The 27,616-nt window shown below is 62.0% G+C and overlaps 1 protein-coding gene across 1 annotated transcript; it reads left to right on the top strand.

Moving 5' to 3' along the window:
* Positions 1-96: 96 nt before the first annotated feature.
* LOC121108659 (carnitine O-acetyltransferase-like) lies at positions 97-26,047 on the top strand. Its single transcript, XM_040656664.2, has 13 exons — positions 97-342; positions 1,311-1,414; positions 7,352-7,405; positions 10,376-10,511; positions 14,042-14,216; positions 15,604-15,782; positions 16,619-16,719; positions 18,071-18,190; positions 19,930-20,040; positions 21,927-22,062; positions 22,785-22,847; positions 23,633-23,770; positions 25,280-26,047. Exons 1-13 carry the CDS (start codon positions 118-120, stop codon positions 25,745-25,747), a joined length of 2,010 nt encoding a protein of 669 aa, XP_040512598.1. The 5' UTR covers positions 97-117; the 3' UTR covers positions 25,748-26,047.
* The last annotated feature ends 1,569 nt before the right edge of the window (positions 26,048-27,616 follow it).

Raw genomic sequence — 27,616 nt, 5'->3', positions numbered from 1 at the left:
GAAGTCATCTCTCCGCGCCGCCTCTGCGGCGAGCCGGCCGGAAGTGAGGTCATCTCGTCGCGCCGGCCCGCCGCGCGGACGGAAGTGAGGTCATCGCCCTGCGCCCTCTCCGCCGCGATGGGTCGGGGAAGGCGGAGGGCGCCCAGGGGGGTCCCGGCGGAGCCCCCCCCGCGATGGCCGACCCTGGGGGCGACCCTCGGGCGGTACCTCGGAGCGCTGCGGGCGCTGCTCGGGCCGAGGCAGTGGGCCCGGAGCCGGAGGGTCGTGAGGGCCTTCGGAGCCCCCGGAGGGATCGGGCCGAGGCTGCAGGAGAGGCTGCGGGGGGGGGCCGCGCCCACGGGGGTGAGTTGGGGGGGGGGATATGGGGTCTGGGGGGGGTCGGTGGGGAGTGAGTAGGGGGGTGACTGTAGGGGGCGTTTGGGGGATGGGGGGGGGGATGTGGAGTTGGGGGGTGGCTGTGGGGTTGGGGGGGGTGAGGTTGGGGGGGGCTGTGGGGTTATGGGGGGGGGGAAGTTTGGGGGGGCTGCGGGGTTGTGGGGGGGGGGCTGTAGGGGGCGTTTGGGGGACTGGGGGGGGATGTGGGGTTGGGGGGTGGCTGTGGGGTTATGGGGGGTGGAGGTTGGGGGGTTATTGGGGGGGGAGGTTGGGGGAGGGGCTGTGGGGTTATGGGGGGGGGCGGCTGTAGGGGGGCGTTTAGGGGACGGGGGGGGGATGTGGGGTTGGGGGGTGGCTGTGGGGTTATGGGGGGGGAGGTGGGGGGGGGGCTGTGTGGTTATGGGGGGGGGGCGCCTGTAGGGGGCGTTTGGGGGACTGGGGGGGATGTGGGGTTGGGGGGTGGCTGTGGGGTTGGGGGGGGGGCGGCTGTAGGGGGGCGTTTGGGGGATGGGGTGGCTGTGGGGTTGGGGGGGGTGAGGTTGGGGGGGGCTATGGGGTTATGGGGGGGGGAAGTTTGGGGGGGGGCTGGGGGGTTGGGGGGGGGGCTGTAGGGGGCGTTTGGGGGACTGGGGGGGATGTGGGGTTGGGGGTGGCTGTGGGGTTATGGGGGGGGGAAGTTTGGGGGGGGCTGTGGGGTTGTGGGGGGGGGAGGTTGGGGGGGGGCTGTGGGGTTATGGGGGGGAGGTGGTTGGGGGGGGGCTGTGGGGTTATGGGGGGGTGACTGTAGGGGGCGTTTGGGGGACGGGGGGGGGATGTGGGGTTGGGGGGTGGCTGTGGGGTTGGGGGGGGTGAGGTTGGGGGGGGGCTGTGGGGGTGTGGGGGGGGGGGGTCTGTGCCCCCTCCCCACAACTGTTGCCCCCCCCCCCCCCCCCCAGGCATGGCCTCGGGCCCCCGGGGGGCGGCTGCCCCTCCCGGTCCACGGCAGCGCGGGGCTCATCCTGCCCACGCAGAAGTGGGAGGGCACGGGGGGGCAGCTGCAGTGAGTATGGGGGGGCTGCGAGGGACTGGGGGGGCACTGGGAGGGAATGGGGGGCACTGGGAGCAACTGGGGGGTACTGGGAGGGATTGGGGGGGGATGAGAGGGAGTGGGGGGGAACTGGGAGAGACTGGGGGGCTCGTTCTGCCCACGCAGAAGTGGGAGGGCACGGGGGGGCAGCTGCGGTGAGTGTGGGGGGGCTGCGAGGGACGTGGGGGGGCACTGGGAGAGAATGGGGGGTACTGGGAGGGAATGGGGGGGATTGGGGGGGAACTGAGAGGGACTGGGGGGGTTGTTCTGCCCATGCAGAAGTGGGAGGGCACGGTGGGGCAGCTGCAGTGAGTGTGGGGGGGCTGCGAGGGACTGGGGGGGCACTGGGAGAGAATGGGGGGCACTGGGAGGGGGCTGAGGGGTACTGGGAGGGATTGGGGGGGGATGAGAGGGAGTGGGGGGGAACTGGGAGAGACTGGGGGGCTCGTTCTGCCCACGCAGAAGTGGGAGGGCATGGGGGGGGGCAGCTGCAGTGAGTATGGGGGGGCTGCGAGGGACGTGGGGGGGCACTGGGAGGGAATGGGGGGTACTGGGAGGGAATGGGGGGGATTGGGGGGGAACTGAGAGGGTCTGGGGGGGTCGTTCTGCCCATGCAGAAGTGGGAGGGCACGGGGGGGGGCAGCTGCAGTGAGTATGGGGGGGCTGTGAGGGATGTGGGGGGGCACTGGGAGCAATTGGGGGCACTGGGAGGGGGCTGGGGGGCACTGGGAGGGATTGGGGGGGAAGTGGGGGGCTCGTCCTGCCCACGCAGAAGTGGGAGGGCGTGGGGGGGGGGCAGCTGCAGTGAGTATGGGGGGGCTGTGAGGGATGTGGGGGGGCATTGGGAGCAATTGGGGGCACTGGGAGGGGGCTGGGGGGTACTGGGAGTAATTGGGGGGCACTGGGAGGGATTGGGGGGGTCTGGGAGGGGGCTGAGGGGTACTGGGATCAATTGGGGGGTACTGGGAGGGATTGGGGGAGAATTGGGGGGGACTGGGGGGGAACTGGGAGGGATGTGGGGGGGACTGGGGGGGGAACTGGGAGGGATTGGGGGGAAGTGGGGGGCTTGTCCTGCCCATGCAGAAGTGGGAGGGCACGGGGGGGCAGCTGCAGTGAGTGTGGGGGGGCTGTGAGGGATGTGGGGGGGCATTGGGAGCAATTGGGGGCACTGGGAGGGGGCTGAGGGGTACTGGGAGCAATTGGGGGGCACTGGGAGGGATTGGGGGGGTCTGGGAGGGGGCTGAGGGGTACTGGGAGCAATTGGGGGGTACTGGGAGGGAATGGGGGGGAAGTGGGGGGCTGACCCTGCCCACACAGAAGTGGGAGGGCACGGGGGGGGGCAGCTGCAGTGAGTGTGGGGGGGCTGCGAGGGACTGGGGGGGCACTGGGAGCAATTGGGGGCACTGGGAGGGGGCTGGGGGGTACTGCGAGCAATTGGGGGGTACTGGGAGGGAGTGGGGGGATTGGGGGGGGTACTGGGGGGCTCGTCCTGCCCACACAGAAGTGGGAGGGCACGGGGGGGGGCAGCTGCAGTGAGTATGGGGGGGCTGTGAGGGATATGGGGGGCACTGGGAGGGAATGGGGGGTATTGGGAGGGAATGGGGGGGATTGGGGGGGAACTGAGAGGGACTGGGGGGGTCGTTCTGCCCACACAGAAGTGGGAGGGCACGGAGGGGCAGCTGCAGTGAGTATGGGGGGGCTGCGAGGGACGTGGGGGGCACTGGGAGAGAATGGGGGGTATTGGGAGGGGGTTGAGGGGTACTGGGAGCAATTGGGGGGCACTGGGAGGGAATGGGGGGGACTGGGAGGGATTGGGGGGGAAGTGGGGGGCTCGTCCTGCCCATGCAGAAGTGGGAGGGCACGGGGGGGGGCAGCTGCAGTGAGTGTGGGGGGGCTGCAAGGGACTGGGGGGGCACTGGGAGAGAATGGGGGGCACTGGGAGGGGGCTGAGGGGTACTGGGAGGTATTGGGGGGCACTGGGAGGGAATGGGGGGGACTGGGAGGGATTGGGGGGGAAGTGGGGGGCTCGTCCTGCCCACGCAGAAGTGGGAGGGCGTGGGGGGGGGGCAGCTGCAGTGAGTATGGGGGGGCTGTGAGGGATGTGGGGGGGCATTGGGAGCAATTGGGGGCACTGGGAGGGGGCTGGGGGGTACTGGGAGCAATTGGGGGGTACTGGGAGGGACTGGGAGGGATTGGGGGGGAAGTGGGGGGCTCGTCCTGCCCACGCAGAAGTGGGAGGGCACGGGGGGGCAGCTGCAGTGAGTGTGGGGGGGCTGCGAGGGAAGTGGGGGGGCACTGGGAGCAATTGGGGGTACTGGGAGGGGGCTGAGGGGTACTGGGAGCAATTGGGGGGCACTGGGAGGGATTGGGGGGGTCTGGGAGGGGGCTGAGGGGTACTGGGAGCAATTGGGGGGTACTGGGAGGGAATGGGGGGATTGGGGGGGGTACTGGGGGGCTCATCCTGCCCACGCAGAAGTGGGAGGGCACGGGGGGGCAGCTGCAGTGAGTGTGGGGGGGCTGCAAGGGATGTGGGGGGGCACTGGGAGGGAATGGGGGGTATTGGGAGGGGGTTGAGGGGTACTGGGAGCAATTGGGGGGCACTGGGAGGGATTGGGGGGGACTGGGGGGGGAACTGGGAGGGACTGGGGGGGAAGTGGGGGGCTCGTCCTGCCCACGCAGAAGTGGGAGGGCACGGGGGGGCAGCTGCAGTGAGTATGGGGGGGCTGTGAGGGATGTGGGGGGGCATTGGGAGCAATTGGGGGCACTGGGAGGGGGCTGAGGGGTACTGGGAGCAATTGGGGGGACTGGGGGGAGCTGGGGGGAAACTGGGGGGCGCTGGGAGTGAACTGGGGGGCACTAGGAGGAAACTGGGGGGCACTGGGAGGGGATTGGGAGGAATAGGGAGGGAAGTGGAAGCACTGGGTGGGCTGGGGGGGACTGGGACGGGATTGGGAGGAATTGGGGGGGCTGTGGGGGGCACTGGGAGGGGGCTGGGGGGCACTGGGAGGGGATTGTGGGGCACTGGGAGTGAACTGGGGGGATTGGGAGGGGATTGGGGGGCACTGGGAGGGTTTGGGGGGCACTGGGGAAGACGTGGTTGGGTGCTGGGAGGGGCTGGGGGGGACTGGAATGGCACTGGGATGAACTGGGAGGGGGCTGAGGAGTACTGGGAGGAACTGGGGGGCACTGGGAGGGGATTTTGGGGCACTGGGAGTGAACTGGGGGGCACTGGGAGGGGATTGTGGGGCACTGGGAGGGGATTGGGGGGCACTGGGAAGGTTTGGGGGGCAGTGGGAGGGGCTGGGAGGGATCTGGGGGGCACTGGGAGGAAATTGGGGGCTCTGGAGGGAAACTGGGGGCACTGGGAGTGATGTGGGGGCACTGGGGAAGACCTGGGAGGGTCTGGGGGGTGCTGGGAGGGGATTGGGGGGCTGTGGGTGGGCTGGGGGGGACTGGGATGGCATTGGGGTGAACTGGGAGGGGGCTGAGGGGACACTGGGAGTGAACTGGGGGGCACTGGGATGGGATCGGGGGGCACTGGGAGGGGATTGGGGGGCACTGGGAAGGTTTGGGGGGCAGTGGGAGGGGCTGAGAGGGATCTGGGGGGCACTGGGAGAGAATGGGGGCACTGGGAGGGGGCTGAGGGGTACTGGGAGGGACTGGGGGCACTGGGAGGAAACTGGGAGGAATCTGGGGGGCACTGGGAGGGGATTGGGGGGCAGTGGGAGGGGGCTGAGGGGTACTGGGAGTGAACTGGGGGGCACTGGGAGGAAACTGGGGGGCACTGGGAGGGGATTGGGAGGAATGGGGAGGGAAGTGGGAGCACTGGGTGGGCTGGGGGGGTACTGGGACAGGATTGGGAGGAACTGGGGGGGCTGTGGGGGGCACTGGGAGGGGACTGGGGGGTACTGGGAGGGGATTGTGGGGCACTGGGAGGGGATTGGGGGGTACTGGGAGGGTTTGGGGGGCAGTGTGATGGGCTGAGAGGGATCTGGGGGGCACTGGGAGAGAATGGGGGGCACTGGGAGGGGGCTGAAGGGTACTGGGAGGAACTGGGGGGTACTGGGAGGAAACTGGGGGGAAACTGGGGGGCACTGGGAGGAACTGGGGGGGCATTGGGAGGGAATTAGGGGGCACTGGGAAGGTTTGGGGGGCAGTGTGAGGGGCTGGGAGGGATCTGGGGGGCACTGGGAGAGAATGGGGGGCACTGGGAGGGGGCTGAGGGGTACTGGGAGGAACTGGGGCATACTGGGAGGGACTGGGGGCACTGGGAGGAAACTGGGAGGAATCTGGGGGGCACTGGGAGGGGATTGGGGGGCACTGGGAGGGGGCTGAGGGGTACTGGGAGGAAACTGGGGGGCACTGGGAGGGGATTGGGAGGAATGGGGAGGGAAGTGGGAGCACTGGGTGGGCTGGGGGGGTACTGGGATGGCATTGGGATGAACTGGGAAGGGGCTGAGGGGTACTGGGAGTGAACTGGGGGGCACTGGGAGGGGATTGTGGGGCACTGGGATGGGACTGGGGGGCACTGGGAGGTATTGGGGGGCACTGGGAAGGTTTGGGGGCAGTGTGAGGGGCTGAGAGGGATCTGGGGGGCACTGGCAGAGAATGGGGGGCACTGGGAGGGGGCTGAGGGGTACTGGGAGGAAACTGGGGGGCACTGGGAGGAACTGGGGGGCACTGGGAGGAAACTGGGGGGCACTGGGAGGGGATTGGGAGGAATAGGGAGGGAAGTGGAAGCACTGGGTGGGCTGGGGGGGACTGGGACGGGATTGGGAGGAACTGGGGGGGTGTGGGGGGCACTGGGAGGGGACTGGGGGGCACTGGGAGGAACTGGGGGGGCATTGGGAGGGGATTGGGGGGCACTGGGAGAGTTTGGGGGGCAGTGTGAGGGGCTGAGAGGGATCTGGGGGGCACTGGGAGAGAATGGGGGGCACTGGGAGGGGGCTGAGGGGTACTGGGAGGAACTGGGGGGTACTGGGAGGAAACTGGGGGACACTGGGGGGAAACTGGGAGTGATGTGGGGGCACTGGGGAAGACCTGGGAGGGTCTGGGGGGTGCTGGGAGGGGATTGGGGGGCTGTGGGTGGGCTGGGGGGGACTGGGATGGCATTGGGATGAACTGGGAGGGGGCTGAGGGGTACTGGGAGTGAACTGGGGGGCACTGGGATGGGATCGGGGGGCACTGGGAGGGGATTGGGGGGCACTGGGAGAGTTTGGGGGGCAGTGGGAGGGGCTGAGAGGGATCTGGGGGCACTGGGAGAGAATGGGGGCACTGGGAGGGGGCTGAGGGGTACTGGGAGGAACTGGGGGGTGTTGGGGGGGAACTGGGGGCACTGGGAGGAAACTGGGAGGAATCTGGGGGGCACTGGGAGGGGATTGGGGGGCAGTGGGAGGGGGCTGAGGGGTACTGGGAGTGAACTGGGGGGCACTGGGAGGAAACTGGGGGGCACTGGGAGGGGATTGGGAGGAATGGGGAGGGAAGTGGGAGCACTGGGTGGGCTGGGGGGGTACTGGGACAGGATTGGGAGGAACTGGGGGGGCTGTGGGGGGCACTGGGAGGGGATTGGGGGGCACTGGGAGTGAACTGGGGGGCACTGGGAGGGGATTGGGGGGCACTGGGAGGGTTTGGGGGGCAGTGGGAGGGGGCTGAGAGGTACTGGGAGGGACTGGGGGGTGTTGGGGGGGAACGGGAGGGCACTGGGAGTGAACTGGGGGGCACTGGGAGTGAACTGGGGGGCACTGGGAGGGAACTGGGGGCACTGGGAGGGGATTGGGGGGCACTGGGGAAGATGTGGGGGGTGCTGGGAGGGGATTGGAGGGCACTGGGGGGGCTGGGAGCGCTGCGCTGTGGGTCAGTGCCCCCCCTTATCAGCCCCCCCCCCCCTTTTCCCCCCCCCGTGCCCCCCAGGTTTGCAGCGCAGCTCGTTGCTGGGATCCTCCACTACCGCGCTGAGGCTGAGCAGTGAGTGGCGATGTGGGGCACAGTGGGGTCTCTGTGGGGCAGAATGGGGTCTCTGTGGGGCTGTGGGGTACAGTGGGGTTCCTATGGGACAGCCTGAGGTCCCTGTGCGGCACAGTGGGGTCTCTGTGGGGCACAGTGGGGTCTCTATGGGGCAGCCTGCGGTCCCTGTGGGGCTGTGGAGCAGAGTGGGGTCCCTGTGGGGCAGCCTGAGGTCCCTGTGGGGCAGAGTGGGGTCTCTATGGGGCAGAGTGGGGTCCCTGTGGGGCTGTGGGGCAGTGTGGGGTCCCTGTGGGGCTGTGGGCACAGTGGGGTCTCTATGGGGCAGAGTGGGGTTTCTATGGGGCTGTGGGGTACAGTGGGGTTCCTATGGGGCAGCCTGGGGTCCCTGTGGGGCTGTGGGGCAGCGTGGGGTCTCTGTGGGGCAGAGTGGGGTCCCTATGGGGCCCTGTGAGGTCCCTGTGGGGCTGTGGGGCAGAGTGGGGTCTCTATGGGGCAGAGTGAGGTCTCTATGGGGCTGTGGGTTACAGTGGGGTTCCTATGGGGCAGCCTGAGGTCCCTGTGGGGCAGAGTGGGGTCTCTATGGGGCAGAGTGGGGTCTCTATAGGGCTGTGGGGTACAGTGGGGTCCCTACGGGGCAATCTGAGGTCCCTGTGGGGCACAGTGGGGTTCCTATGGGGCAGCCTGAGGTCCCTGTGGGGCAGAGTGGGGTCTCTATGGGGCAGAGCGGGGTCTCTATGGGGCTGTGGGGCACAGTGGGTTCCCTATGGGGCAGTGTGGGGTCCCTGTGGGGCTGTGGGCACAGTGGGGTCTCTATGGGGCAGAGTGGGGTCTCTATGGGGCTGTGGGGTACAGTGGGGTTCCTATGGGGCAGCCTGGGGGCCCTGTGGGGCTGTGGGGCAGCGTGGGGTCTCTGTGGGGCACATTAGGGTCCCTATGGGGCCCTGTGGGGTCCCTGTGGGGCTATGGGGCAGAGTGGAGTCCCTATGGGGCAGCCTGTGGTCCCTGTGGGGCTGTGGGGCAGAATGGGATCCCTATGGGGCAACCTGAGGTCTCTGTGGGGCACAGTGGGGTCCCTATGGGGCAGACTGGGGTCCCTATGGGGCAGACTGGGGTCTCTATGGGGCTGTGGGGTACAGTGGCGTTCCTATGGGGCAGCGTGGGGGCCCTGTGGGGCTGTGGGGCAGCGTGGGGTCTCTGTGGGGCACAGTGGGTTCCCTGTGGGGCAGTGTGGGGTCCCTGTGGGGCAGTGTGGGGTCCCTGTGGGGCTGTGGGGCACAGTGGGGTCTCTATGGGGCAGAGTGGGGTCTCTATGGGGCTGTGGGGTACAGTGGGGTTCCTATGGGGCAGCCTGAGGTCCCTGTGGGGTACAGTGGGGTACCTATGGGGCAGCCTGAGGTCCCTGTGGGGCACAGTGGGGTCTCTGTGGGGCACAGTGGGGTCTCTATGGGGCACAGTGGGGTCTCTATAGGGCTGTGGGGTTCAGTGGGGTCCCTACGGGGCAGCCTGAGGTCCCTGTGGGGCACAGTAGAGTCTCTATGGGGCAGCCTGGGGTCTCTGTGGGGCACATTAGGGTCCCTATGGGGCAGAGTGGGGTCCCTGTGGGGCTGTGGAGCAGAGTGGGGTCCCTATGGGGCAGCCTGAGGTCCCTGTGGGGCACAGTGGGGTCTCTGTGGGGCAGAGTGGGGTCTCTGTGGGGCACAGTGGGGTCTCTATGCGGCAAAGTGGGGTCTCTATGGGGCTGTGGGGTACAGTGGGGTCACTGTGGGCCGCTGTGGGACCTGATGTTCTTCTATGGGGTTTCTGTGGGTCCCAGTGGGGTCTCTATGGGTCACTGTGGGTCTCTGTGGGTCCTGATGTTTCTCTATAGGGTTTTTATGGGTCCCAGTGGGGTCTCTATGGGTCACTGTGAGTCTGTGGGGGTCCCGATGTCCCTCTATGGGGATTCTATGGGTCGCAGTGGGGTCTCTATGGGTCACTGTGGGTCTGTGTGGGTCCCGATGTCCCTCTATGGGGATTCTATGGGTCCCAGTGGGGTCTCTATGGGTCGCTGTGGGTCCTGATGCTCTTGTATGGGTTTTCTATGGGTCCCAGTGGGGTCTCTATGGGTCGCTGTGGGTCCTGATGTTATTCTGTAGGGTTTCTATGGGTCCCAGTGGGGTCTCTATGGGTCACTGTGGGTCTGTGTGGGTCCCGATGTCCCTCTATGGGGATTCTATGGGTCCCAGTGGGGTCTCTATGGGTCGCTGTGGGTCCTGATGCTCTTGTATGGGGTTTCTATGGGTCCCAGTGGAGACTCTATGGGTCACTGTGGGCCGCTGTGGGTCCTGATGTCCCTCTTTGGGGTTTCTATGGGTCCCAGTGGGGTCTCTATGGGTCACTGTGGGTCTGTGTGGGTCCCGATGTCCTTCTATGGGGATTCTATGGGTCCCAGTGGGGTCTCTATGGGTCGCTGTGGGTCCTGATGCTCTTGTATGGGTTTTCTATGGGTCCCAGTGGGGTCTCTATGGGTCGCTGTGGGTCCTGATGTTATTCTGTAGGGTTTCTATGGGTCCCAGTGGGGTCTCTATGGGTCGCTGTGGGTCTCTGTGGGTCCTGATGTTTCTCTATAGGGTTTTTTTGGGTCCCAGTGGGGTCTCTATGGGTCTCTGTTGTTCTTGATTCCCCTCTATGGGGTTTCTATGGGTTCCAGTGGGGTCTCTATGGGTCGCTGTGGGTCCTGATGTCCCTCTATGGGGATTCTATGGGTCCCAGTGGGGTCTCTATGGGTCTCTGTGGGTCCTGATGTTATTCTGTAGGGTTTCTATGGGTCCCAGTGGGGTCACTGTGGGTCACTGTGGGTCCTGAAGCTCATCTATGGGGTTTCTATGGGTCCCAGTAGGACGTCTACGTGTCACTGTAGGTCGTATTGCGTGCCTATGGGATTTCTATGGGTCTCTGTGGGTCTTTATAGGGTCTGTCTGTGCCCCCCAGGCGCGACCCCCCTGAGCCGTGGGTCCGGGCGGTGTTTGGGGGCTGCCGGGTCCCGGGACCCCAACGGGACGGGGTGCTGCGGGTGGCCCCCGGAGCCGACCCCCCCGACTTCATCACCGTCATCCGCAATGGGGAGGTGGGGGGGGGCACTTGGGGGTCTGGGAGGGGGCAGGGAGGTGTGTGGGGGGCACTTGGGGGTCTGGGAGGGGAATGGGGGGCACTTGGGGGTTGGGGAGGGGGACGGGGAGGTGTGTGGGGGGCACTTGGGGGTCTGGGAGTGGGCAGGGAGGTGTATAGGGGGCACTTGGGGGTCTGGAAGGGGAATGGGGAGGTGTGTGGGGGGCACTTGGGGGTCTGGGAGGGGGATGGGGAGGTGTGTGGGGGGCACTTGGGGGTCTGGGAGGGGATGGGGAGGTGTGTGGGGGGCACTTGTGGGTCAGGGAGGGGATGGGGAGGGACATGGGGGGCACTTGGGGGTCGGGGAGGGGAATGGGGGGCACTTGGGGGTCTGAGGGGGACATGGGGGGCACTTGGGGGTCTGGGAGGGACATGGGGGGCACTTGGGGGTTGGGGAGGGGGACGGGGAGGTGTGTGGGGGGCACTTGGGGGTCTGGGAGGGGGCAGGGAGGTCTTTGGGGGTCTGGGAGGGGTCTGGGGAGGTGTGTGGGGGGCACTTGGGGGTCTGGGAGGGGAATGGGGAGGTGTGGGGGGGGCACTTGGGGGTCTGAGGGGGGCATGGGAGGCACTTGGGGGTCTGGGAGGGGGATGGGGAGGTGTGTGGGGGGCACTTGGGAGTCTGTGGGGGGCAGGGAGGTGTGTGGGGGGCACTTGGGGGTCAGGGAGGGGGATGGGGAGCTGTGTGGGGGGCACTTGTGGGTCTGGGAGGGGGCAGGGAGGTGGGGGGGGGGGCTTGGGGGTCTGGGAGGGGAATTGGGGGCACTTGGGGGTCGGGGAGGGGAATGGGGAGGTGTGGCGGGGCACTTGTGGGTCTAGGGGGGCATGGGGGGCACTTGGGGGTCAGGGAGGGGGACGGGGAGGTGTGTGGGGGGCACTTGGGGGTCTGGGAGTGGGCAGGGAGGTGTATAGGGGGCACTTGGGGGTCTGAGGGGGGCATGGGGGGCACTTGGGGGTCTGGGAGGGGGATGGGGAGGTGTGTGGGGGGCACTTGGGGGTCTGAGGGGGGCATGGGAGGTACTTTGGGGTCTGGAAGGGGAATGGGGAGGTGTGTGGGGTGCACTTGGGGGTCTGAGGGGGGCATGGGGGGCACTTGGGGGTCAGGGAGAGGGATGGGGAGGTGTGTGGGGGGCACTTTGGGGTCTGGGAGGGGGCAGGGAGGTGTGGGGGGGGGACTTGGGGGTCTGGGAGGGGAATGGGGGGCACTTGGGGGTCTGGGAGGGACATGGGGGGCACTTGGGGGTCGGGGAGGGGAATGGGGGGCACTTGGGGGTCTGAGGGGGACATGGGGGGCACTTGGGGGTCTGGGAGGGACATGGGGGGCACTTGGGGGTTGGGGAGGGGGACGGGGAGGTGTGTGGGGGGCACTTGGGGGTCTGGGAGGGGGCAGGGAGGTGTGGGGGGGGGACTTGGGGGTCTGGGAGGGGAATGGGGGGCACTTGGGGGTCGGGGAGGGGAATGGGGAGGTGTGGCGGGGCACTTGGGGGTCTAGGGGGGCATGGAGGGCACTTGGGGGTCTGGAAGGGGGACAGGGAGGTCTGGGGGGCACTTGGGGGTCTGGGAGGGAGGGACATGGGGCGCACTTGGGGGTCGGGGAGGTGTGTGGGGGGCACTTGGGGGTCTGGGCTTTAATCCCAATTCCTCCATGATTTCCCCTCATAATCCCTATTTTTGTCCCACCCCCCCATAATCCCCGTTTCTCCCTCCTTTCACCCCATAATCCCCATTTTTCTCCCACCCCCCCCATAATCTCCCCCATAACCCCCATTTCTCCCTCATTTCCCCCCATAATCTCCCCCATAATCCCCATTTCTCTCACGTCCCCCCCATAATCTCTCCCATAAACCCCATTTCTGTCTGGTTTTCCCCCATAATTTCCCCCATAATCCCCATTTCTCCCTCCTTTCCCCCCATAACCCCCATTTCTCTCCCACCCTCCCCATAATCTCCCCCATAACCCCCATTTATCTCCCATCCCCCCCATAATCTCCCCCATAATCCCCATTTTATTCCTACCCCCCCATAATCACCCCCATAATCCCCATTTCTCCCTCCTTTCGCCCCATAACCCCCATTTCTCTCCCACCCCCCCCATAATCTCCCCCATAACCCCCATTTCTCTCCCACCCCCCCCATAATCTCCCCCATAATCCCCATTTCTCTCCCATCCCCCCCATAATTTCCCCCATAACCCCCATTTTCTCCTATCCCCCCATAATCTCCCCCATAATCCCCATTTTTCTCCCATCCACCCCATATTCTCCCCCATAATCCCCATTTGTCCCTCATTTCCCCCCATAATCGCCCCCATAACCCCCATTTCTCTCACATCCCCCCCATAATCTCTCCCATAAACCCCATTTCTGTCTGATTTTCCCCCATAATTTCCCCCATAATCCCCATTTCTCCCTCATTTCCCCCCCTAATCTCCCCCATAATCCCTATTTCTTTTCCGTGCCCCCCATAACCTCCCCCATAACCCCATTTCTCCCTCCTTTCGCCCCATAACCCCCATTTCTCTCCCACCCCCCCCATAATCTCCCCCATAACCCCCATTTCTCTCCCACCCTTCCCATAATCTCCCCCATAATCCCCATTTCTCTCCCATCCCCCCCATAATTTCCCCCATAATCCCCGTTTTTCTCCCACCCCCCCCATAATTTCCCCATAATCCCCATTTCTCCCTCATTTCCCCCCATAATCGCCCCCATAACCCCCATTTATCTCTCATCCCCCCCATAATCTCCCCCATAACCCCCATTTATCTCCCATCCCCCCCCATAATCTCCCCCATAATCCCCATTTTTCCTTCCTTTCCCCCCATAACCCCCATTTATCTCCCGTCCCCCCCATAATCTCCCCCATAATCCCCCCCGTAATCTCCCCCCATAAACCCCATTTATCTCCCGTCCCCCCCATAATCTCCCCCATAATCCCCCCCATAATCTCCCCCATAACCCCCATTTATCTCCCGTCCCCCCCATAATCTCCCCCATAATCCCCATTTTTCCCTCCTTTCTCCCCATAACCCCCATTTCTCTCCCCCCCCATAATCTCCCCCATAATCCCCTTTTTTCCTTCCTTTCCCCCCATAATCCCCGTTTCTCTCCCCTCCCATAATCTCCCCCATAATCCCCCCCCATAATCTCCCCCATAACCCCCATTTATCTCCCATCCACCCCATAATCGCCCCCATAATCCCTATTTTTCCCTCCTTTCCCCCCATAACCCCCATTTCTCTCCCGTCCCCCCCATAATCTCCCCCATAATCCCCCCCATAATCTCCCCCATAACCCCCATTTTTCTCCCCCCCCATAATCTCCCCCATAATCCCCATTTTTCCTCCTTTCCCCCCATAACCCCCGTTTCTCTCCCCCCCCCATAATCCCCTTTTTTCCTTCCTTTCCCCCCATAACCCCCATTTCTCTCCCCCCCCATAATCTCCCCCATAATCCCCCCCGTAATCTCCCCCCATAACCCCCCCCCCCGCAGTTCTTCCAGGTCCGGGCATGCACTGAGGAGGGCTCCCCGCTCCCCCCCGCAGCTCTGGGGGCGGCCCTGGGGCAGCTGCGGACGTTGGGGGTCCGGGGGGGGGGCCCGGCTGTGGGGGCGCTGACCGGGGAGCACCGGCGAGGCTGGGGGCGGGTCTACGGGCTGCTGATGCGCGGTGAGGGGCGGGACTTCCGGTTGGGGGCGGGGCTTCCGGTTGGGGGCGGGACTTCCGGTTGGGGGCGGGTCACTGGGGATGGAGTTGGGGGGCTGGGGGGGGATCAGTGAGGCGGGATTGTCCGGTTTGGGGGAGGGACTTCCTGTCTAGTGTGGGACTTGGAGTGGGACTTCCTGTTCTGCAGTTACTCATGGGAGGGATTTCCTGTTTTGGGCCATTGGATTTCCTGTGTGGGAACTCTAAGGGGTGGGACTTCCTGTTTTGGGAGAGGTGGTACTTAGAGTGATCCTCCAGGGGGCACTTCCTGTTTCTGAATTTTGGGGGATGGGATTTCCTGTTCTGGGTTGCCATGGGGTGGGACTTCCTGTTTTGGGCTATTATTGGGGGAAGATTATGTCCTTTTCAAGGAGATTAGGGGGCGGGACTTCCTGTCCAAAGAGGTGCTGTGGACAGGATTTCACATTGGGAGATAGCTCTGGGGTGGGACTTCCTGTTTTGGGCACTTAGGGGGAGGGACTTCCTGTTTTGGGGAACCACGGGGAGATTTCCTTTCAGGGGACTTTGCTGGGGCGGAACTTCCTCTGTATTGGGAAAGACTTCCGGTTTGGGGCACTGTAGGGGGAGGGACTTCCTTTTTAGGGTTCTCAGGGGGGACGCACTTCCTGCTTGGGGCATTTGCAGGGAGGAACTTCCTTTTTGGGGTTCTCAAGTAGAGGGACTTCCTGTTTGAAGCACTTGGGAGGAGGGACTTCCTATATTGGGTTCATAGGGGGTAGGGACTTCCTGTTTAGGGCTCTGAGGAGGGACGTAGTTCCTGTTCGGGGCATTTGCAGAGAGGAATTTCCTGTTTGGGGTTTTCAAGCGGAGGAACTTCCTTTGTGGGCCACTTCAGGAGAAGAACTTCCTGTTTTGAGTTCTCAGGGGGGAGGGACTTCCTTTTTGGGGCAGTTGGGAGGAGGGACTTCCTGTTTTGAGCATTTGTAGGGAGGAACTTCCTGTTTTGCTTTCTCAAGTAGAGGGACTTCCTGCTTGGGGCCTTTGTGGGCTGGGTCTTCCTGTTTGGGGTTCTTAAGAGGAGGGATTTCCTGTTTAGGGCAGCTTGGGGGAGGGACTTCCTGTTCTGAGCATTTGCGGGGAGGGATTTCCTGTTTTGGGGCACTAAGGGGTAGGACTTCCTCTTTGGGCTTCTAGGTGACGAAACTTCCTGTTTTCAGGGCGGGACTTCCTGTCTCTAGCCATCCCAACGGACAGCACTTCCTGTCCCGAGCAGTGCTGAGGGCGGGACTTCCAGTTGTGGGCTGTGCGGGGGTGGGACTTCCCCTCCCTTGGTCTGCGGGTGGGATTTCCTCCCCGCCGGGGCGCTGAGGGGCGGGACTTCCTGTTGCAGACCGGCTGAACCGCGCCTCCATTGGCCGCATCCAGCGCAGCCTGCTGGCACTGGCGTTGGACGCCCCGGTGATGGCCGACGCTATGGGGCAGAGCCCGGGGGGCGGAGCTGAGCAGGTCCTCCACGGGGGTGGGGCCGGAGCCAACAGCTGCAACCGCTGGTTCGACAAAGCCCTGCAGGTGGGCGGGGCTTCCGGTTTGCGGGGGGCGGGACTTCCTGCTTTGAGCTCGCAACAGACTTCCTCCCTTTGGCTGCAGGAGAGGGCAGCAGTTTCTGTTTTGCACTCTCATGGATGCGGGACTTCCTGTTTTAGTCTCTAGAGGGGCGGGACTTCCTGCTTTGGGCTCTCAAGGGGCGGGACTTCCTGCTTTTAGCTCTCAAGGATGCAGGACTTCATTTGGTCATACGAGGGGGTGGGACTTCCTGCTTCGTGCTCTCAAAGGGCGGGACTTCCTGCTTTGAGCCCGTATGGATGTAGGACTTCCTGTTTTAGTCCCTAGAGGGGCAGGAATTGTCTTTAATTGTCTATACAAAGGGGTGGGACTTCCTGCTTTGAGCTCTTATGGATGTAGGACTTCCTGTTTTAGTGTCTAGAGGGGCGGGACCTCCTTTGCCTCTACAACTGGGCGGGACTTCCTGTTTTGGGCTCTCAAGGGGTGGGACTTCCTGCTATGAGCTCTTATGGATGCGGGACTTCCTGCTTTGAGCTCTTATGGATGTAGGACTTCCTGTTTTAGTGTCTAGAGGGGCGGGACCTCCTTTGCCTCTACAACTGGGCGGGACTTCCTGTTTTGGGCTCTCAAGGGGTGGGACTTCCTGCTATGAGCTCTTATGGATGCGGGACTTCCTGTTCCAGGCTCTCAAGGGGCAGGGCTTCCTGCTTTGAGCTCTTATGGATGTAGGACTTCCTGTTTTAGTCTCTAGAGGGGCGGGGCTTCCTTTCCCTCTACAACTGGGCGGGACTTCCTGTTTCGGGCTCTCAAGGGGCGGGACTTCCTGTGTACTCCCCCTACAGGTGATCGTGGGGGCAGACGGTTCCTGTGGTCTCCTCTACGACCCGGAAGTCCTCGATGGCGCCGTGGCAGCAGAGATGGCCGACCACGCGCTCGCCTTCTGGTAGGTCCCTACGGTGGCCCTATAGAGACCCTACAGTGGCCCTATAGAGTCCCTACAGAGTCCCTACAGCGTCCCCATGGAGCCCCTATAGCGCCCATATGGAGTCCCTATAGAGTCCCAATGGATTCCCCATAGAGTCCCCACAGTGTCCCTATAGACTCCTTATGGAATCCCTATGAAGTCTCCTATAGAGTCCGTATTTTGTCCCCATAGAGTCCCTATGGAGTCCCCATGAAGTCCCCTATTGAGTCCCTATAGTGTCCTTATGGAGTCCCTATGGAGTCCTTATGGAGTCCCTATGAAATCCCCTATAGAGTCCCTATTTTGTCCCCATAGAGTCCCTATGGAGTCCCTATAGTGCCCTTATGGAGCCCCTCCAGTGTCCCTATGGGGTCCTTATAGAGTCCCTATGGAGTCTCAAAAGCGCCCCTATGGATTCCCCATAGAGTCCCTACAGAGTCCCCATTGCGTCCCTATAGTGTCCCTATGGAGTCCCTATGGAGTCCCCATGAAATCCCCTATTGAGTCCTTATGGAGTCCCCTATGGAGTCCCTATGGAGTCCCCGTGAAATCCCCTATAGAGTCTGTATTGTGACCCCATAGAGCCCCTATGGATTCCCCATGGAGCCCCCATTGTATTCCTATGGAGTCCCCATTGTGCCCCTATAGAGTCCCTATAGAGTCCCTATAGACTCCCTATAGAGCTTCTATGGAGTCCTTATGGATTCCCCATAGAGTCCCCATTATTCCCCTATAGAGCCCTATAGACTCCCTATGGAGTCCCTGTGGATTCCCCATGGAGCCCCCATTGTGTCCCTATGGAGTCCCCATTGTGCCCCTATAGAGTCCCTATAGAGTCCCTATAGACTCCCTATAGAGCTTCTATGGAGTCCTTATGGATTCCCCATAGAGTCCCCATTATTCCCCTATAGAGCCCTATAGACTCCCTATGGAGTCCCTGTGGATTCCCCATGGAGCCCCCATTGTGTCCCTATGGAGTCCCCTATGGAGCCCCCATTGTTTCCCTATAGAGTCCCTATAGATTCCCTATGGAGCCCCTATGGAGTCCTTATGGAGTCCCCATGGAGCCCCCATTACGTTCCTATGGGGTCCCCTATAGAGTCTCCATTGTGTCCCTATAGCTTTCCTATGGAGCCTCTATGGAGTACCTATAGATTCCCTTTGGAGCCTCTATGGAGTCCTTATGGATTCCCCACAGAGTCCCCATATTCCCCTATAGAGCCCTATAGACTCCCTATGGAATCCCCTTAATCCTTAAGGGGAGGGAAAGGGGGCGGGGCTTGGCGTGAAGAGGGTGGGGCTACGCTGGCACTGACCCCGCCCCCTTCAGCCGTAGCCCCGCCCCTGGCCCCGCCCCCGGGCTGTCGGTGCCCCGCCCACAACGCCTCCGCTTCTGCGTGGGGCCGGAAATGGGGCCGGAAGTGCAGAGGGCACGGAGACACCTGGACAGGTGATTCATTAGCGCTCATTAGCGCTAATTAGCTCCTTGTGGGGGGGCTAATCAGGGCTGGCGGTGGGGAATTAAGGGTTAATTGGGGGTGAGGGGGGGAATAAGCTGGAATGGGGTGCGTTGAGCGGGGTTAATGGGTGTTAGTTGGGGGTTAATTGGGGGTTAATTGGTCTTCATTAGGGTTATTAGGGGGTTAATTGGTTGTTAATTGGGGTTAATGCGGACTAATTAGGGAACAGTTGATGATAGCGCATGGATTAATTGGGAATGGGGGGGCAGTGGGTGTTGATGGGGGTTAATGAGCGGTAATTAGGGGTTGTTGCGGGTTAATTGGGGGTTAATTAGGCCCGTTGGGTGATGAGTGGGGATTAATTGAGGGTTAATTGGGGCCAGGTGCGGTTAATTGGGGGGTAATTAAACGTAATGTGGGGTTAATGGGGTGTTAATTGGGGCATTAATTGGGGTTAATGAGTGTGAATGGGGTTAATGAGGGTTAATTGGGGCAGTAATGAAGAGTGAGGGGGGGGGTAATAATGGGGGGGGAAATGGGGACCCGGGGGGGGGGGGGGGGGGAGGGGTTTGGGGGGTACATGGGGGGGTTTTGGGGTCCTGGGGGGTTGGGGGGGGGGGTCTGATGGGTGATCCCCATGGGGGGGTCCCCATTGGGGGGGAGGTACTGCGATTTTGGGGGGCACCTGGGGGGGTTTTGGGGTCCTGGGGGGTTGGGGGGGTCCAATAGGGGCTCCTCAGTGGGGGGGGGGGGGGTCTGGGATTTTGGGGGACACCTGGGGGGAATTGGGGGGCCTTGGGGGCACATGGGGGGGTTTGGGGGTCCTGGGGGGTTGGGGGGGGGGTCTGATAGGGGCTTCTCAATGGGGGGGTCTGGGATTTTGGGGGGCACCTGGGGGAGTTTGGGGGTCCTGGGGGGTTGGGGGGGTCTGATAGGTGGTCCTCATTGGGGGGGGGTCTGGGATGTCTGGGATTTTGGGGGGCACCTGGGGGGGTTGGGGGGTCGTGGGGGCACATGGGGGGGGTTTGGGGTCCTGGGGGGTTGGGGGAGTGTGATAGGGGCTCCTCAGTGGGGGGGTCTGGGATTTTGGGGGGCACCTGGGGGGTTTGGGGGGTCGTGGGGGCACATGGGGGGGGGTTGGGGTCCTGGGGGGTTGGGGGAGTCTGATAGGGGCTCCTCAGTGGGGAGGTCTGGGATTTTGGGGGGCACTTGGGGGGGTTTTGGGGTCCTGGGGATTGGAGGGGGTCTGATAGGGGCTTCTCAATGGGGAGGTCTGGGATTTTGGGGGGCACCTGGGGGGGGCTGGGGGGCCTTGGGGGCACATGGGGGGGTTTTGGGGTCCTGGGGGGTTGGGGGAGTGTGATAGGGGCTCCTCAGTGGGGGGGTCTGGGATTTTGGGGTGCACCTGGGGGGGGGGGGGTCCTGGGGGGTTGGGGTGGTCTGATAGGTGGTCCCCATTGGGGGGGGGGTCTGGGATGTCTGGGATTTTGGGGGGCACCTGGGGGAGTTGGGGGGTCATGGGGGCACATGGGGGGGATTTGGGGTCCTGGGGGGTTGAGGGGGGGTCTGAGTTGGGGGTGTCTGGGATTTTGGGGGGGCAGCCGTGGGGTGGTCGGTATGGTAGGGTGATGAGGAGGACTTGGGGGTGCTTTGGGGGCGGTGGGGGGGGTTTGGGGGGGGGGTGTCTGAGTGATTTTTGTGTGTGTCCCCCCCCCCCCCCCCCATTCAGCCTGGCGGCGGATGTGGAGCTGCACTGCTTCAGCCATGAGGGCTTCGGGCCGGGGGGGGCGACGCGGGAGGAGGCGCTGCTGCACGTGGCGCTGCAGGTGGCCTTCTTCCGGTGGGTCACGTGACAAGTGGGGGGGGGGGGGGGGGGGGTCACGTGACAAGTGGGGGGGGTTGGTCACGTGGGGGGGGGGGGGGGGGGGGTGAGGAGTTCTGTGTTCCGGGGGGGACCCAATTGGGGTGGGACCCCACCACAGTGAGGGGGGAAGCCTTTGAAGGACGGACCTATTTGTGAGGGAGGAGGGAACCAAAGTGGGGGGGGATCACTTGTGGTTGGACCGCGTTGTAGGGGGGAACCTGTTGTGGGATGGACCTGTTATGGGGGGGACTTTTGTGGGGGTGGGGGGGGGGGTGGGGGGATGGGGTGTTCCATGTTCTGGGGGGGGGACCCAATTGGGGTGGGACACCACCACAGTGAGGGGGGAACCCTTTGAAGGACGGACCTATTTGGGAGGGAGGAGGGAACCGAAGTGGGGGGGGGGGAATCGTTTGTGGTTGGACCGTGTTGTAGAGGGGAACCTTTTGTGGGATGAGCCCATTGGTGGGAGGACTCATTTAGAAGGGAGACCCATATCTGTGGGTCTTAATTGTGGGGAGGGGGGGGATTTGGGTAGACCCATTCTAGCGGGGGACCCCAATGAGGAATGGATGCATTGCTGGGGGTGGACCCTCATTTATGGGGGGGGGGTCCGTTTTGGAAGGGGAACCTCAGTTTGGGGTTTATGTTCCAAGAGAACACAGTTGTGGGAGGACCTTTTTTGCAGGGGGGGGGGTGGGATTTATTAAGAGCAGGAAGCAATGCGTGTGGATCTGTGTTCCGGGGGGGACCCAATTGCGGTGGGACCTCAGCGTAGCAGGGGAATCTTTTATGGGACGGACCCAGTTGTGGGGCTGTCCATTTTGGAGGGGGGATCTTTTTAAGGGAGGAACCTACGTGTCGGGCTCTGTGTTCCGGGGGGGACCGGAGTGGGACCTCAGCATAAGTGGGGGAACCTTATATGGGACGGGCCCGGTTATGAGGATACGCACTTTTCTTGGGGGGGGGGGGGGGGGGGCATTGGCCAACAACCCAATTAAGAGCGGAACCCATATGCAAGGATCTTAGTTCCGGGGGGGACCCAATTAGAGTGGGACCTCAGCATAAGTGGGGGAACCTTATGTGGGATGGGCCCAGTTATGAGGATACACACTTTTCTTGGGGGGGGGGGGGGGGGGGCATTGGCCAACAACCCATTTAAGAGCGGAACCCATATGCAAGGATCTTAGTTCCGGGGGGGACCCAATTGGAGTGGGACCTCAGCATAAGTGGGGGAACCTTATGTGGGATGGGCCCAGTTATGAGGATACACACTTTTCTTCGGGGGGGGGGGGGGGGGGGCATTGGCCAACAACCCAATTAAGAGCGGAACCCATATGCAAGGATCTTAGTTCCGGGGGGACCCAATTGGAGTGGGACGTCAGCATAAGTGGGGGAACCTTATGTGGGATGGGCCCAGTTATGAGGATACACACTTTTCTTGGGGGGGGGGGGGGCATTGGCCAACAACCCATTTAAGAGCGGAACCCATATGTAAGGATCTTTGTTCCGGGGGGGACCCAATTGGAGTGGGACGTCAGCATAAGTGGGGGAACCTTATGTGGGATGGGCCCAGTTATGAGGATACACACTTTTCTTGGGGGGGGGGGGGGGGGCATTGGCCAACAACCCAATTAAGAGCGGAACCCATATGCAAGGATCTTAGTTCCGGGGGGACCCAATTGGAGTGGGATCCTACAATAGCGGAGGACCCCATGGAGAGACGGACCCGTGACGGTGTGGGGGGAACCAACTGTGTGTGTGTGGGGGGGGGGGGGGAACCAACGTGTGGGGGCTCTCAGTTGTGAGGGGGACCCATTTTCGGGGTGACTTCCGGTGTAACGGAGGGGGGGACCTCATTTCAGGTTGCACGGCTCCGTCAGCGCCTGCGCGGAAGCCCCGCCCCTTCGGCCCCGCCCCCTCCCCCGCCCCGCTCTGGTGCTGCCCCCGGGGCCGCGGTGCCGCGCGTTGGCCAAAGCACTGCAGGAGCCCACGGCCAAGGTGGGAGGGGCTTCCGGTGGGGGGTGGGTGGGACTTCCTGTCTGGGTGGTGGTCGTGGGAGGGACTTCCTGGGTTGGGGTTTGGGTTGGGGTTGGGGTGGAGGTGGGACTTCCTGTTTATGTGATGGGCGGGGAGGGACTTCCTGTGTTGGGGTTGGAGTGGAGGAGGGATTTCCTGTTTGTGTGGATGTGAGGAAGTACTTCCTTTTGCAGGGGGGAGTGGTGGTGGGACTTCCTGTCTGTGTGGTGGCCGGGGGAGGGACTTCCTGTGTTGGGGGAGGGGTGGAGGAGGGACTTCCTGTTCGTGTGGCGGTCGGGGGAGGGACTTCCTGGGTTGGGGAAGGGGTGGAGGAGGGACTTCCTGTTTGTGTGGTGCTCAGGGGAGGGATTTCCTATGTTGGGGATGCAGTGGAGGTGGGACTTCCTGTTTGTGTGGTGGTCGGGGGAGGGACTTCCTGTGATGGGGAAGGAGTGGAGGTGGGACTTCCTATGTTTCTCTCAGGTGAGGGACTTGCCGTGTTGGGTGTGGGGTGGAGGAGGGACTTCCTGTCTGCCTTTCTCTCAGAACTTGCTGTGTTGGGAGTGGGGTGGTGGTGAGACTTCCTGTTCCTATGGGCCGGGTGGGTGGGACTTCCTGTGTTGGCAACAAGAAAGCGGTGGGACTTCCTGCTTCGCCTCGAATTGTGACTTCCTGCCCTGGGTGGGCGGGACTTCCTGTTTCAGCCGGAAGTGCTGAGGGCGCTGCTGTGGGAGGCGGTGGAGGCGCAGCAGCAGCGGATGGAGGAGGTGAAGGGGGGGGGGGAGTTGGGCCCACTTTGTGGGACCCATTTCTGGGGGTCGGACCCATTTTTGAGGGGAGACGTTCCCGTGGGACGCATTTGTGGGTGGCGCAGCGACGGGGGGGGACTGATTTAGAAGGGGGACCGTTTCATTGAAGGCCCCATTTCTGTGGGGAGCTCAGTTATGGGGGGGACCCATTACAAGGGGGATGTGGGGAAATGCATTTAGGAGGGGGGAACCCACCCCCAGAGGACCATTTCCGGGGGGACCCACTTCCAGGGGAACCATTTCCGGGGGGAACCCACTTTTAGGGGGACCCATTTTTGGGGTTGGACCCACTTCCAGGGGAACCATTTCCGGGGGGAACCCACTTCCAAGGGGCCCATTTTTGGAGGGGACCCACTTCCAGGGGGACCATTTCTGGGGGGAACCCACTTCCACGGGGGCCCATTTTTGGAGGGGACCTACTTCCAGGGGGACTCATTTTTTGGGGGGAACCCACTTCCAGAGGGACTCATTTTTGGGGGGGACCCACTTCCAGGGGGGCCCATTTTTGGAGGGGACCCACTTCCAGGGGGACCCATTTTTTGGGGGGGGGGGACGCACTTCCGGGGGAACCATTTCTGGGGGGGGGGGGGGGGGGGAAGCTGTTTTCGGTGGTGCGCGTTTCGGGGGGGAGCCCATTTTTGTGCACTCCCGCTTCCTGTTTCCTGTTTCCCCACTTCCGGTGGGGAATTGGGAGTGCTGGAGGACTTCCTGTCGGACTCTATGGTGACGCAGAGTGCCCCCAGGTGGCGGCGGGACAGGGAGCGGAGCGTCACCTGAGGGCTTTGGGGCTGACGGCGGTGGCGGGGGGGGAACCGCTGCCGGAACTCTTCCGGGATTTGGGCTACGCCCGGGCAACGCATTTCCGCCTCTGCACCTTGCAGGTAAACCCCGGGAGACCCCCCAAAACGGGTGAATTTTGGCCCAAAAGCTGCCCTCGTTTGGCGCGGTCCGCTCAAGGGGGGGCTCAGATGCGGCGTTTAAGGGGTTGAATGGAGCATCGTTGAGCAGAGATGTGGCGTAGAAGGGATGATGGGGTAGAAGTGTGGGGGGAACAGCCCTAAATGGCCCAAATGTGGCCCAAATGTGGGAAAAACAGGCAGAAATGAGGCAAAATAAGTAATAATATGGTGGAAATGTGGGTCAAAATGACACTAAATGCCTCAAATATGCCATTAAATTGCAGGAATGCAGCAATAGAAGTGGTAATGGGGCGCAAATGTGGGTCGAAATGGTACTAAATGCCCCAAATATGGCTCTAAATGGCAGGAATGCAGCAGTAAAAGTGGTAATGGGGCACCAATGTGGGTCGAGATGGCCCTAAATGCCCCAAATATGGCCCTAAATGGCAGGAATGCGGCAATGGAAGTGGTGATAGGGCACAGATATGGGTCGAAATGGCCCTAAATGCCCCAAATATGGCACTAAATGCCCCAAATATGGCACTAAATGGCAGGAATGCAGCAGTAAAAGTGGTAATGGGGCACAAATGTGGGTCGAAATATTACTAATTGCCCCAAATATGGCAGTAAATGGCAGGAATGCGGCAATGGAAGTGGTGATAGGGCACAAATGTGGGTCGAAATGGCCCTAAATGCCCCAAATATGGCTCTAAATGGCAGGAATGTGGCAATAAAAGTGGTAATGGGGCACAAATGTGGGTCGAAATGGCCCTAAATGCCCCAAATATGGCCCTAGATGCCCCAAATATGGCTCTAAATGGCAGGAATGCAGCAATAGAAGTGCTAATGGGGCACCAATGTGGGTCGAAATGGTACTAAATGCCCCAAATATGGCTCTAAATGGCAGGAATGTGGCAAAAATGTGATAATACGGCACCAATGTGGGTCGAAACGGTACTAAATACCCCAAATGTGGCACAAAGTGGCAGAAAATGGTGCACAAATGCAATCATGTGACAGAAATGTGGGTTGAAGTGGTCTTAAATGACTGAAATACGGTACAAACAGACAGAAATGAGTCGTAACAGTGATTAAATGCACAAACGTGGGTCGAAATGGCCCTAAATGCCCCAAATATGGCACAGAATGGCAGAAAATGATGAAGAAATGCGATGATATGGCGCAAACGTGGGTCGAAACGGCCATTTTGGAGCCGCTTTGGATCAATTTGGGTCAATTTTAGGGCAACCGGGGACATTTTGAGACCTTTTGGGGCCGTCTTGGGCTCTTTTGCTCCCAGTTTGGGTCACACGGGGCAATTTTGGGGCCATCTTAAGATCATTTGGGGACATTTGAGGTTAACTGGGGGCCGTTTTGGTGATTGTTGGGTCTGTTTGGGGCCATTTTGAAGCCATTTTAGCGACATTTTGAGTCATTTAGGATCCGTTTGCTCTGTTTTGCCCCCAATCCCCCCCTTTCTCCCCATCGCAGGTGCGCTCAGCGCGGGGCTGCCTCCCCCTGCGGGGTCCGCTGGTGCCGGATGGATATGGGATCGGGGTGGGACACGCCCCTTCCACTTCCGGCCCCGCCCACACCACTTCCTGCCCGGAGGAGCCCACTTCCGGCCAAGAGGATCCATCTTCTGACCCCTCCCAGTCCACTTCCGGTCCCGCCCACGCCACTTCCTGCCCCAAAGAGCCCACTTCCGGCCACGGAACATCATCTTTTGACACTTCCAAGCCCACTTCCGGTCATGCCCAAGCCACTTCCGGTCATGCCAAACCCACTTCCGGTCACGCCCAGCCCACTTCCTGCCCCGCCCCCCTCCGCGTGGCCGTTTCCGCTTTCGCTTCCTGCGGGGGGACGGCAGCGGAGCGGTTGGGGGCGGAGCTTCGCACGGCTCTCGACCAATTGGGGGCGCTGCTGCGGGGAGAGCGCCCCCCTGCGGCCGGGGGGTGAACACGGAGGAAGTGGAGGGGTGGGCCCGGAAGTGGAGTGGGAGGAACCGGAAGTGGGGGCGGGGAGGGCCGGAAAGGGGTTGGGTAAGGTAAACAGCCATGGGTGGGGCAGGAAATGGGGTTTGGAGAACCGGAAGTGGGGGTTGGGTGAGGGGAGGTACGAGGGGTGAGATGGGAAGTGGGTTTGGGAGAACCAGAAGTGGGGAGGGAAGGGCTGGAAGTGGAGGGATGGGGCCGGAAATGGGGTAGTGAAGGCCGGAAGTGTGGGTGGGGCAGGAAATGGGGCAATAAAGGCGGGAAGTGGGGTGGGTGGGGCCGGAAATGGGGCAATAAAGGTGGGAAGTGGGGTGGGTGGGGCCGGAAATGGGGGGGGGGGTGGTAAAAAAAGGCCGGAAGTGGGGTGGATGGGGCCGGAAATGGGGCAATAAAGGCCGGAAGTGGGATGGGTAAGGCCGGAAATGGGACAATAAAGGCAGAAAGTGGGGTGGGTGGGGCCGGAAATGGGGGGGGGGGGGTAAAAAAAAAAAAGGCCGGAAGTGGGGTGGATGGGGCCGGAAATGGGGCAATAAAGGCCGGAAGTGGGATGGGTGGGGCCGGAAATGGGACAATAAAGGCAGAAAGTGGGGTGGGTGGGGCCGGAAATGGGGGGGGGGTAAAAAAAAAAAAGGCCGGAAGTGGGGTGGATGGGGCCGGAAATGGGGCAATAAAGGCCGGAAGTGGGGTTGGCAGGTCTGGAAATGGGGGAGGGGGATCCCTAAAATGGCAGATTCACCCCAGAGCTTTTGGAGAGCCCCAAAATCGTAGGAATTGACCCCAAAATTGTGGGAACCAAAATGCCCGGATTTCACCCCAAAACGGGGAAGAGCCCTTAAATTTGGGACAGTTTCTCTGAAGCAAGGAACCCAAAATCGGGGGAATTTGCCCCAAAAACGGCGTGGGAACCGAAATCGTGAGGATTCACCCCAAATTTCAGGAGAGCCCCAAAATGGGGAAGATTCACCCCAAAACGCTGGGAATTCCCCCTAAAATTCCAGAAATTTGCCCCAAAATACCCCAAAACGGGGAAATTTTAACCCAAAATGGTGTGAATTCACTCCGGGATTGAGGAGAGGAGCCCAAAAATCGTGGGGGGGGGGGGGGGTGACCCAAAATATGACCCAAAATATGGGGGTTTTCACCCAAAGTGATGGAGCCCCAAAATTCGGGAGATTCACCCCAAAATGGAGGAGACCCCAAAACCTTCCAAATCCGCCCCAAAATCCAGGAGAAGCCCCAAAATGGTGTGGATTCACTCCAAAAGGAAACAGGGTCAAACATTTCAGAGCTTTGCCCCCCCCCCCCCAAAATAATGGAAAGTCACCCCGAAATCATGAAGGAACCCAAAATCCTGGAAATTCACCCCAGAAGGGTGGGGGGACCCCAAAAAAAAACCGTTGGAAATGGACCTGAAAATGGTGTGGAAAGAGCCGAAATGTCATCGATTCACCCCAAAATCTGACGACCCCCCCCCACGAAATTCCGAAGATACGCCTCAAAATGTTGGGGAGCCCCAAAATCCTCCAAATTCACCCCAAAAATGCTGAGAAGACCCCCCAAATTCAGCCCCAAAATGCTGAGCGCCCCTCAAAATCTTCAGCGTACACTCCAAAAATGTTGGGGGATTCCCAAAATCCTCCGCATTCACCCCAAAATCTGCGGACCCCCCCCCCCAAAATGCAGACGACACACCCCCAAAATCCTCCGAATTCGCCTCAAAATCCCGATGGACCCCAAAATCCTGAATTTTCACCTGAAAATCCTACAGGACCCCCCAAAATCCGGGGGGTTCGCCCCAAAATGGTGGGACACCCCCAAAATCTGGGGAGAGTTT

This window comes from Gallus gallus (genome assembly GCF_016699485.2).
Source record: "Gallus gallus isolate bGalGal1 chromosome 16 unlocalized genomic scaffold, bGalGal1.mat.broiler.GRCg7b 16_unloc5, whole genome shotgun sequence".
NCBI classification, from domain to species: Eukaryota; Metazoa; Chordata; class Aves; order Galliformes; family Phasianidae; genus Gallus; species Gallus gallus.
This window is presented reverse-complemented; position numbering and strand designations above follow the sequence as displayed.